The sequence below is a fragment of the Phalacrocorax carbo genome, chromosome 2 (assembly GCF_963921805.1).
Source record: "Phalacrocorax carbo chromosome 2, bPhaCar2.1, whole genome shotgun sequence".
Lineage (NCBI taxonomy): Eukaryota > Metazoa > Chordata > Aves > Suliformes > Phalacrocoracidae > Phalacrocorax > Phalacrocorax carbo.
The window spans coordinates 47,789,469-47,802,205 of NC_087514.1; the positions used below are offsets into that span (position 1 = coordinate 47,789,469).

Here is a 12,737-nt window from a genome sequence, read left to right on the forward strand (position 1 = left end):
CAACTAGTTAGGAAGACACAACCATACAAAGACAATCGGCATAATCTTAGAGAGGTACAACACAGCTATGATATTCTGGGCAAGATAATAAGACAAAGCATATATTGATTCCCTCCTTAGCTGCTGGGACATAGTCACAAAGTATCTTATGTAGATCTGCTCTTCATCAGATTCTTGAGGTAGCAGTAGGAAGTTACATGCCATTTAGAGTAGCTGTGTCCTAATTCCGTCCCGATCTTCCCACGTGTATTCTCTACCCTTATGCTAACATCCTTATCAACACTGAGCCTGCTTGGACATGTTTGTTGTCTAGTCATATTCCAGTTAGACTCATATCTCTGTGGAGCTTGTATAGGTAAGTTCTGCCAGGATAGCTATGTTGTTTCAGCCTCCACAGAGGAAACAGAGGTGAAGGAAACAAAGTTCATTAGGCTCATGTGAGCAGGGGTGCCTTCATCTACCTAAAGCCACTTTAGATGTTTTCCTTATCCTGTAGATACTTGCTTCCCTAACACCCTCATTTTTTCTTAAGCTCCATCATTGAATCTCTGTATGAGTCTGTATTAAGTCAATAGGTATATTGAGATATTAAGGAAAATCTTGAGGCTGAGAGGATATTCTGCTTAATTATAGCACATCAGGTATGGATTAGCAGACTGTGAGTATGTGCTTACTGATACTGTGAAGTCGAAAGATCCTGCTAGGATACATCGCAATGGTAATATGCATATAAATAATATAGATGAAATGTCTCTAGTTACTGTTTAATAACCTTCCTTTTAAATTTATTTTTAAGTTTATAGTTTAATTATTACAAAGAAATATAGGAGATATTTGGATTACTTACTTTACAAAATATTTTCTAGATAGAAGATTTGAATAATGAAATAGCTGCCCAAGGAGATGAGAGCATAAAAATATCAGATGCTTCTTCTGAAGTGATTAAAGCTGTGGAAGAATTAGTAAGTTTTTTATTGTTTTTATAGAAATTAAGCAAAAATGCTTGCATACTTGTATTTTCTCTGTTGACCTGAAATACTTTCAACTTACATTAAAGGTGTCTTAATGTTTTAATGTTCATTAGAAATCCACCAGGGAAAGTGATCTACAGAATACAAAACAAAAGCTTCTCAATATTAATGAAGCATTGGACATTCTGAAATGTGAAAATGAAGAACTTGAGGGAGAAAATGAAGAGTTTTTGCAAAAATTCGGAAATAGGTAATGCCTGCAATACAAATATAGGAAGCAAGCATTATTTTTTCACTGAAAGCATGTCTATAAAAGCGAACATTACTTTCATTTTAAGTCTGTAATTTAAAGCTGCAATAATTAAAATTCACTTCACTGAGACTTATCATCTAACTTTTTTGCCCTTCACTTGAAAGGAAAATAACTACAATCCTGCAAAAGGCAAAATACATACTTTGACAATTAAAACAAAATGAAGAAGATTCTGAATTTTTTTGTATGTTAACAGAAACCTCAGTCCCCAAAACATTTTGCTAAAAACGGTTATAAATTTTATTTGTATTTTTTTCATATATGATTGTTATAAGCATAGAATCTGAAATACTGTTTTTCTCTATTTTCTTTGAATTCTTGTAAGGCATTATGCACACATCTTTTGTAACTCTCAGTTTATTGATTCCAAACAGATATACTTTAAACTATACTGTACGTAATATTTTCAGTGCATTTATACTATAGCAGCAAATAAAATCAATTTTTAGTTCCTTCTTCCTTTGGGCAGTAGGTGTATGCTGTTTTTATATATCTGACAAGTTATCTTTATTCCCCCAGTAACTTTGGATTCTATTGTCTGGTTTCAGCAAAATCTATTGAAAACAAAAGTTCATTACTGTAATTAGATTCTTATAACTTTTGTAGAAATTGATGGCTGAGTTGAATACAGGCATCCTGTCAGCATGAAAACATTCCTTATTAGACCCCAAAAGTTCCATACAACAGATCATAGAATCACAGAATCCATGGTTGGAAGGGACCTCAGGGATCATCTAGTCCAACCTTTCTAGGAAGAGCACAGTCTAGACAAGGTGGCCCAGCACCCTGTCCAGACGACTCTTGAAGGTGTCCAACGTGGCCGAGTCAACCACTTCCCTGGGGAGATTATTCCAACAGTTGACTGTCCTCAGTGTGAAAAATTTTCCTCTGGTGTCCAATCGGAGTCTCCCCAAGAGATGTGGGAAAAGGGAGGAGGTTAAAAGATGAGAGTTCAGAATATAACAGCTACAAAATATACCAGCTACAATAAAGGTACTTTGTTTCAGACCTTCATGTGGAGCTGATGATAGTTCAGATGGTAACTCTAGCTTTTATTGGAGATTCCTTGAGTAGGAGTGGTTCTCATCTCTCAAACTTCAGGACACTAATGTATTTTTAAAGATTCCTGATTGTACAATGCAATAATACATGCATTTTCAATCTGTTGGGACCACTTTCAATACAGTTCTGTCATGTGGTGTTCCCACACCTTCAAAGGCCTTCACCGAGGCTGTTGCAAGAGGTCACTGGTACCATCTGTATCTGGATACGTGGCTTTTATGATTTTCAGAGAAGTGTTTCCTCGCTTTTTCTCCAAATTCTCCTAGTTGTTTTTTTTTTTGTTCTCTGTATAGCTGGTAAACCATCAGTTGTCCCATCTATATCCTGTGCAAATTCTGGAGCTTATTTGAGCTCATGTTGGAGTAGTGTGGGCTTATGTTGGAGTCAGGTGGACTCATAAGATGACAGAATATATGATACGTTCTGTTAGAGTCTGCAGATGAAATCCATAGGTTGATCACTTTCCATGTGCCACTTGAGGAAACATGAAAATTAACCATGACAAATGAGATTGTCAGAACATAAAAAATCCTTGGAGCGTCTGTGTATGGCTTTGGCATCTGAGATGATCCTAACAGATGTAGCTCTGTTAGGTAACTCAAAAGCACAGGAGACTATCTCCCAAAGAACAAACTTTGATCATCAGTGCTCTGAAACTCATATCCTTGGTGACCACATTAATGTAACAATGGATAATAACAATATGAATGGTATATGTCAGCAACCTAGAGACATAGTATTCTCCTTTCTTGTGAAATGACCTGTCCCTGCAATTGAGACATCTAGCATTGTATGTTTTCTAATTTTACTGAAGATGCTGACAAGTTACATCAAGCTGAGAGGTGGTTTTTGCCATTTTCAAAGTCTGTGTCTTGCTGAAGTAACCCTTTTGCCTTGAGTTGCGATAGTTATCACCAGATGTCTTGCTTCAAAAACAACCTGAGCTACTCAGGAGGTGGAGACTGCCAGATCCTTAAGCCTAGGAGTTCTGGGCTGCAGTGTTCTCTGCCAAGTGGGGATCCACACTAACGCTGACGTCTATGTGGTGATCCCTGGGGGACTCAGGGTCAGCAGGTTGCCGAAGGAGAGGGGAGGTGTAATTGCTGATTGTCTCCAAGAGATGATTCCCAGAGTACTTGGATGACAGCAATGTGTGGATCGAATGCCAGACTAGGCTCAAGGTCACTGCTTTTGTCATACAGCTCTCAGGTAAAACCAAACAACACAGCAGACAGCAAAAGCTGAAAGCAGCCATTATCAAGACCTACCAATTAACTGCTAAAAAGCTAAAAATTCAGTCTAGCTCACTCTGATCCAATATGTCATTATCTTGCACCCCTGTTGACCCCCATGATTTGTCTCAGAAAAGACTGGTGAGCTGACCCCACCCCCCACCCCCAGCATGCTGAGGGAGGGAACAGGAAGAGCAAAATCTAAGGAGCTCCTGAGTTGAGGTAAAGACAGTTTAACAGGGGTGTGAGAGGGAAACCACAATGCCCAAAGGGTGCAAAAGTCACCACCTCCCACAAGCAGGTCAATGTCCAGCCAGTCTCAGAACAATGGTGGACTTGGAAATTAAAAAAACCCCACCTCCTTCTTCCCCTACCCCAGTTTTATTGCTGAACATGACATTAAATGGTATGGAACATCCCTCTGGCCAATTCAGGTCAGCTGTCCTTGCTGTGTCCCTTCCGAACCTCTTGTCTCCCCCCAGCTTACTTGTTGGGGGCGCAGAACAGAAAAAAGAGAAAATGCAAACACTGTTCAGCAATAGCTGAAAGACTGCTGTATTATCAACACTTTTTTTAGCCACTAATCCAAAACACAGCACCATGTGGGCTGCTATAAAGAAAGTTACTTCCATCAGAACCAGACCCAGTAAAACTGTCCAGGGGATTCTGTACCTCTTCTGACCTTCACTGCTACTCAGAATTATCCTTAAAGTAAGATTGGGCTGGTCATTAACATCTCACTATCCCCACCTGTCTAAAACAGTTTCGTTACCAATATCTTACCATTGTCAAGACCGTAGCTCTCTTCTTACACTTGCACTGAACTTAAGGAACATCTGTTGGCTGTTTTTTTCTCACCATCCTGTTCCTCATTATTTCTCACTAGTTTGATCTTACTGTTTTTTAGTAATTGATTTCTTTGTTAATATGTCTTCAGCAACATGGACTAAATGGTCAGAAAGGTCAAAGATTTTAATGTTGTTATTATTTTTTTTTTTACTAGATTTGAAGGTTGCTAGTCAGCTGCTTTATTTTCACTTCGTGGTAGTCTCTTCCCATCTCCAGCGCACTGAAATATCTTTTCTGCTTTTCCATCACATGGACCTAAAGAAATTAGGGAAGGTGTTTTCTGCTACTAAGGATCCCTTTTCAGAGAGGGACTTAAACTTATTGCTCATAACGATGATGGGGACACCGTTTAATCCATTTCTGACTTGTTCATTACTGAATCTTCTTGAGTACTGTTTCTCTTCGGGGGGTGGGGGGAGGGAAAGGTGTCAATACAGTGTTAGCTGATCCCCTTTATACTGTGGGGTTTTTTTCTCAAATTACCTTATTACATGAACCAGGCAGTTGGTTTATGTTTTTCTTAATCCAGCATATTGACATCTTCCTGTCAATAAATGTAAAATCCTTACCTCTTCTAACAGAGAATTAGCAACTTCAGAAAGTTCCTGTGTTTTTTCCTGATATGAGAGAGACTCACTTCTACCTCCTACGTTTTCTAAAATGGGTATCACATTCTCTCAGTATCTTCTATGAGATCATTGAAGTGGGCCTGCTTTTTATAATCAGAAGTGTACTTCAAATTATACTGATGGCATTGATGAGGACATCTTCACACAGACTGATACTGAGTGCTGTGCAGAGGCATCCAGAAATAGCATTGTCCTTGGCAAAATGATTCTGAAATAATTTTTTCCGAAAGTATTCCAAGACCTATCTCCCAGTAACTTGTGGTTGAGCTTAGAAGGATCTAAAATGCAAAGTTTATGGAAACAAGTGTTTGGGTGGGGAAAAATGTTCCAGCTACTGGAATACTTTGGGATTTGTTGTCCATATGAACATTCCCCCCCAACCCCGATCTGTTGCCTGTTCTTCATAGTATGTTAAGCATCTTGGATGAAAGAAGCTGAGGAAAAGCAATGAATTTGACCCAATATGTAATGGCTGAGTATATCTTACAGATACTATTGGATAAAAAAATTACAGGTCCATGTGCTATGCACAGTTACTGAATGTATGAAAGCTTAGGGAAAGAAAAATAAAAAACTTACCATGCTTCTCAAATGGGGACAGGGTTCCTGAGTAAGCAGCAGAAGCTGTCATAAAATTTTCAACACCTGTACATAGAGTGGAGTATGGAACACATGCAGTGAAGTACTGTAGTTGTTCTTTGAGCTATAGTCACTTGCTTTTCTGCTTGGAATTTTATGTTCCTCTTCATCCATGCTTAAAGTGTTTTGACCTCCAGAGTCATGGGTAGCCTTGTATGCATCAAAACAATCTTGCTACACATGAAAGGTATAGGAAATCAGAGTGGAACAGTCATTGTTTGGTTCCCTTCATTTCTTTCCAGCCTTAGCACAGATCTGCTTACTTTGCACTGTTCAGATGAATTGCTCTTTTGGTTTTGGTATTTTGATATTTCATTCTTTTTATAATCATAGACATTTCGGAAGGAATTTGGGAAGCCATTTAGTCACTACCTTCCCAAAAAGAAGATTTTTTTTTTTTTTAGGGTTTCCTGTGTTAGCTGCTTCAAAACTTCCCTAGGGAAAGTGAGTAGGTAGTTGCCCAGTGATCTTTTGTCGGTATTTTATAATGTGTTACTTTCTTCAGGTAATTTGTTTCTGGTAGATAATTCTTTTTTCCTACATAGTCTACTATAAGTATTGTTCATATGAGGATGTTATGGGGCATATGGAAATATTAAAAGTACTTAATTAGGAGAATTGTATGTGTCATGAAGTGTGTGATTTGTAAGTCTTCTACATGTGGAATTTGCAAAATTAAGTCATCTATCTGATGCAATATTTATTGCAACCTGTTTCAGAATCAGGTCACAAGACCATTTGTAGAAAAACTTTCTGTTTTGAAAGTGGTGTGGTAGTGGTCTGAATGGTTCAAATCAGTATTATCAGAGACTATAGGATTCAGAAACTCTGTAATAACTAACCAGAAAGCATTACCAAAATTGTATGGAAATTATCTGTTCAGGGGCAGATTTACAACTGAAGTTTCATCTGGTAGTCAGAATATCCTTGAACCTCTCTTTGCTGGATGGAGTACTGTAATTACTTCTGATCCCATCTAAGTATTTTGTCTTGATCTTAAGGCATCACATACTGTACCTTCACAAATTCCTCATTTGCCACTGATTCTTCATAACATTAGTTTCTTGACCTCCTTCATTAGTCTGTCCGTAACAGGTAATCCACTTACAGTTAAGACTCTCATAAGTCATGGTTACATCACAGCTCTGGTTACTACTCACGTTGGAATTGTTGGTCTCTATCTATCCGATTGCTAACCTCACTGCTGTGCAGGAAAGTGTGATCAGTGAATGTGATAGAGGCAGACCTGTGAAAGTCTGAAGAATAGAACTATTATTACTGTCTAATGAGATGGCTCCTAACTAAATGGTCTTAGACTTGGAAGTACCAGAGTATGTCTGCCTTCATATTGCCTCCCTTCAGCCAAAAAGTCTCTGCTGCTCTTCCTTGTTATCATCTTTGATCATTATCCTCTAGGGAAGATTTGGGCCATTCACATGTGTACTGTGGCCTGTATTTTTCTTAACATGCTTGTAGTAGTCCTTGATCACCTCCAGTGTTTTAATTCACAGGGAACAAGATCTTTCAGATCTATGCAAGATTCTTTTGCCTCAGCAGCTGAAAAATGGGCTAGGAATCTTTTGTATTTAAGGACTGTCTAAATACAGTCAATTATGCAGCACTTGCACCCTGGAGCAGCACAGGGTGATTTGATTAGTTAGAGGTTGCAGGGAAGCACCAGTGGTGTAGTGGTATCATGCAAGATTCCCATTCTTGCGACCTGGGTTCGATTCCCAGCTGGTGCAGGAAAAACCAATATCACCTATCATGCGCTGTAGCTGTAGACCTTCAGCTTCTAAATAATGAGATTGCTCTGAGCTGCCCCAAAAATCTGCGGCTCCATCACTGACATTGTCATATGGTGAAAATTGTCCCTCCTGTTTCATGTGGTGCTCAGCTTTTGGTAGGGCTTTTTACACCTCCTGCATTATCTTTGAAAAATTTTTGTACGTGAATTTATGTAAATCAGTCAGTCATGGCTCTAAACACAGGATCTTATAGGTGTGTGACATTGTTGAAAGCCTCCAGGTCATGCTTTGCATTTTGGAAAGATCATATTGCAGTTTCAGTTCTATTGGGACTGAGTTCCTGTCTCCATCACGTTGCTCAACTGCTTTGGAATCACAGTAAGTTGTGTCTAGCCATGGACAATCTCTTAATAGAGAAAGGGCAATTGTAACACAAATACATGGTATATGTTAGGTATAGTTCATCAAGAAGCATATAGGCAGTGTTTTCCATTCTCTTGCTTTGTACTTCTGTGTTACTTGAAATTTGGGAAGGGGAATTAAGTTGCTGTGGGCTTGCACTGTCTTACAGGTTTTTCAAGGACTGTAAGACTGTATATTTAGGAACGAGCAGTTCACATGCATTGAAAGTGGAGTGTGCAGAGTGTGTGTGTGTGTGTTTGTATGAAATAATCCATGAAGCTTTGTCCTTGTATGGTTAGAAATCTTTAGGTTTTGTAAGGCCAATTGTATTTCCTTCCTTTAACTGAACAAATGACACCCTGTATTAAAGGAGTTGATCTTTGAGAGAAAGATTCTGGCCATTAATTCAGCTAAGGAAATGTGTGATCAGTGCCAGCCTGTTGTGGGTTTGCAGATTAAGTACCCTGTGAAGATCCTTACAATACCATTTAAGTTTGAATCATTCTGATTCAGCAGATACTCAGTGGTAGTAAACAGTTTATTTTTCAGTGATCCCATTCTTTTACAAAGAAACATTCCATTGAAGAGTATTAAGATCTAATGATACAGATGTTGTATTCTGTCAGTCAAAGTAATATCAATATTTACCTGTAGGTTTTTTGTATTTGATTGCATTTGGGTTTTGCTGTATAATCCGATAGTTTAATCGGATGGTATTTTAAGTTCACTTCTTTTAAACAGTTCACTTCTCCTGAAAGTTTATTTGTATGCAAATAAACTAACATTGTTTTATGCGACCTAAGAATTCTGCAAATAGCAGCATACTTAGGAATTTGAATTCACCGGCTGTATGACTAACCTGTACCACTGCACTGTTATGAAGTACCCTAGACACAGCCATTTATTATAAGATAGATGAACTGATACTGTGTGACCAATTTCAACACTTTCAGATAAAAGGACTGTTTTTGCCACGTTCTTCTCATCCAAAATGGATAGTTTTATGCTATATTTGGGAAGAGGGGTCCGAGAAAGCTGGTTAATATTCAAGGATCACCTCCTTCAAGCTCAAGAGCAGTCCATTCCAATGAATAAGAAGTCAGGCAAAAATGCCAGAAGGTCTGCATGGATGAACAAGGAGCTCCAGGCAAAACTCAGACACAAAAAGCATACCGAAGGCAGAAGCAGATAACCTGGGAGGAATATAGAGACATTGTCTAAGCATGCAGAAATGCAGTTAGGAAAACCAAAGCCCAAATGGAATTGAATCTGGCAAGAGATATCAAAGGCAACAATAAGGGTTCTCTAAGTGCATAGATCGCAAAAGGAAGATTAGGGGAAATGTGGACTCATTGCTGAATGAGGCGGGGAACCTGATGGCACAGGACATCGAAAAGCTGAAGTACTGAATGCCTTCTTTGCTTTACTAGCAAGAGCCAGCCTTCAGGAATCCCAGGTCCCAGTGACCAGAGGGAAAGGCTGGAGCAAGGGGGATGTACCCTTCGTGGAAGAGGTTCAGGTCAGAGAATACTTAAGCAAACTGGACATACATATGTCCATGGGCCCTGATGGGATGCACCCACAAGTGATGATGGAGCTTGTTGATGTCATTGTGAGGCCAGTCAATAATATTTGAGTGCCTGGAAGAAGTGCCCAAGGACTGGATGAAAGCAAATATCACTCTTTTGTTCAAGAAAGACAAGAAGGAGGACCCAGGGAATTACAGACTAGTCAGCCTCACCTCAGTCCCTGGGAAGGTGATGGAGCAGCTAATCCTGGAAAACATTTTCCAGGCACATTTCACAAGGACAAGAAAGTCATCAGGATTAGTCAGCATGGATTCGCCAAAGAGACATCATGCTCGACCAAGCTGATAACCTATGGTGAAATGACTGGCCCGGTAGATGAGGGAAAAGCAATGGATATTCTCTACCTTGACTTCAGTGAGGCTTTCGACACTGTCTCCCATCACAGTCCTCATAGGCAAGCTGTTGATGTACAGGCTGGATGAGCAGACAGTGAGGTGCATTGAAAACTGGCTGAATGGCCAAGCCCAGAGGGTGGTGCTCAGTGACACAAAGTCAAGTTGGAGGCCAGTAAGTAGCGGTGTACTCCAGGGGTCAATATTGGGTCCAGTCCTGTTTAACATCTTCATTAATAATCTGGATGATGGGGCAGAGCATACCCTCAGAATGTTTGATGATGACACCAAAATGAAAATGGCTGATACACTGGAGGGCCATGCTGCCATTCAGAGGGACCACAACAAGCTGGAGAAATAGACCAAAAGGGAACATCATGAAGTTCAACAAGGAGGAGTGCAAAGTTCTGCACCTGGGGAGGAATGACACCAGGCACCAAAGTATGCTGGGGGCCACCCAGCTGGAAAGAAGCTTGGGAGAAAAGGCCCCTGAGGTCCTGGTGGACACCAAGTTGAACATGAGCCAGCAGTGTGCCCCTGGCACAAAGAAAGCCTATGTCATCCTGGGCTGCATTAGGAGCAACGATGCCCACAGGTCAAGGGAGGTGATCCTTCCCTTCTACTCAGCACTGGTGAAGCCACCCCTGGAGTACTGTGTCCAGTTCTGGGCTCCCCAGTACAAGAGAGGCATGGAGAGACTCCAACAAAGGGCCATGAAGATGATGAAGGACTGAAGCATCTCTCCTATGAGGAAATGCTGAGAGAGCTAGGACCATTCATGCTGGAGAAGAGAAGGCTTAGGAGAGATCTTAATGTATATAAATACCTGACGGGAAGGTGCAAAGAGGATGGAGCTTGGTTCTTTTCAGTGGTGCCTAGTGACAGGACCAGAGGCAATGGCCACAAACCAAAATACAGGAGGCCCATTATGAACATCAGGAAACACTTTTTCACTGTTGGTATGACTGAGCACTGGTACAGGTTGCTGATGCAGGTTGTGGATTCTCCATCCTTGTAGATATTCAAAAGCCATCTGGACATGGTCCTTGGCAACTGTCTTTAGGTGACCTTGCTTGAGTGGGGTAGTTGGACCAGATGACCTTTAGAAGAGCCTTCTAACCTCAGCCATTCTGTGATTCTATGATACAGGTTAACAGTAGAGATATATAGGGGGAAAAAAAGCACATATAATTGTTTTATATCAATGAACTATCAGAGCTTATACTTATGAATAAAGGCACTTCAAAATTTCAAGGAAGAGCCTGGTGTTTTCAGCATCAAATAACAGGAAGACAAAATACTGCTTTTGATTTTAAAATGTTTTAGCTTTACTTACTCAATAATGGGTTTTACTTCTATTTTAGTTAATATACTTTATAAAAAGAAATGTAAAATTGGCTGGTTTATTTCAACAGTTCAAGAAAAAAGAAGGCGTATCAGTCAGAAGTCGAAACTATCTGCGAAAACATGTGTAAGATTGAACAGCAAATAGAAAGACTAAATGAGGATCTCTGTAATGCTGAATTGTCGTACAGTGAAAAAAAAACGAAATATGAGGACTTAAAAAAAACAAAAGCTGCAGAAGAAATCTCTTACAAGGTATATTTTTTAATTTAAATTCATTTTTTAGAGTGGAAGAATAGAAAATAATGCTCTTTTGTGCACAGAATTATTGGGTAAGCAACCTAATACTAAAATAATAATAATATACAACTTATATTAACTGTGTATTTTAAAACACTTTAAAAATAGCAATTAACAGTAGTCTCTGGAAGAGAAAATAAATTGGTTTTTAAATGGTCACAGGTAATGGCAGGCTAAAAATTAAAGTTGACACATTAAATATTCTAAACCATACAAAGATTTTGTTATTCCTAGCTGATTTAAAATGAATGCTAACAAATAACAATTTCATTCCTTATGTAATTAAATTATTAGAAGAATTTGTATATCAATATAGTTTTATTTGATGCTAAATGCAACCATTGCAGATGAAATACTACATTAGAATAATTATTTCATTATAACTTTTATGTCATTAGGTATCTAGATTTGAAATTTTAGTTCATCCTTATATAGAAGTCTTGCCATGACTATGAAGACTTACAAGACTTGTTTTTTCACTTTATGTAATTCTTAATTAATACTGTTGTGCATATGCATACAGCTTTTAGGATCAGTGTTATTGCAGGGTGTTAGATTCAGCATTTAGAAATATGGAAGGAAAATAATATGGGGAATTTTCAAGTTTTTTTTTATGCCAGGGAGATATAAATGGTGTTTTGCATATTCTTCACTAGAGCTCTTCTGCTATATGTAAAGTATAGGTTGCCTGGAAGGAAAGACTTTCACAGTTTTATTTTCTGTAATAATTTTAGGATTTCCTAACTTATAATCAGTACAATTAAGAACATTAATAGTATTTTCCTGGTTATAGTATGCAGTGGTATATTAGGCACTCCATATGCTTCCTGGCTTCCTTTTCACTTACCTGCTTGCCAAAGGTAAAGGTATGTCCAAGTACCAGACTCTGCTTCTAAAATAAACAGAGGAACTGTTGGAAGTGATTTAAAACAGAGCCAGTTAAAAAGCTTATAAAGCCACAGTAAAAAAGAGTAAAACACGGGAGAACTTCAGAGCTGTTCTCAGAATGAATAGGAGTGAGTCAGTTTTCTGTTTATTAAAGCATTTCATAGTGCCAGGTTGCCTTCTCTTGGATCAGATTTATATTCCTGGCAATATCTGAATTTGCACCATGTACTTTTGTCCTATAAATTGTCTTTTTTACTATATTAAGCTGTTTTATTACTGTATGTTTTAATACTAAATTAGTGTGACTTTTCTGTCTTGTTTGTATATAAATTTGCCAAGCACCATTTTCTCCACATTCTCCATGTTGTGTGCTGAAATATTTATGCATATGGATCTTCAACCATACAATCAGGGGAATCTACTATGATTCTTCTTATGG

At 38.7% G+C, this 12,737-nt stretch overlaps 1 protein-coding gene and 1 non-coding gene across 4 annotated transcripts in view; both read left to right on the forward strand.

Moving 5' to 3' along the window:
* Positions 1-12,737, forward strand: part of CCDC178 (coiled-coil domain containing 178) — a 195,308-nt gene that overhangs the window by 35,906 nt on the left and 146,665 nt on the right. For all 3 annotated transcript variants that reach the window (XM_064442784.1, XM_064442785.1, XM_064442783.1), the window contains 3 exons: positions 867-962; positions 1,085-1,221; positions 11,182-11,365. In XM_064442784.1, coding sequence (XP_064298854.1) covers positions 867-962; positions 1,085-1,221; positions 11,182-11,365 — 417 coding nt within the window. The remainder of the gene's footprint in view (positions 1-866; positions 963-1,084; positions 1,222-11,181; positions 11,366-12,737) is intronic.
* On the forward strand, positions 7,370-7,440 carry TRNAG-CCC (transfer RNA glycine (anticodon CCC)). Its single transcript has one exon. It is a non-coding gene; the product is annotated as a tRNA-Gly (tRNA).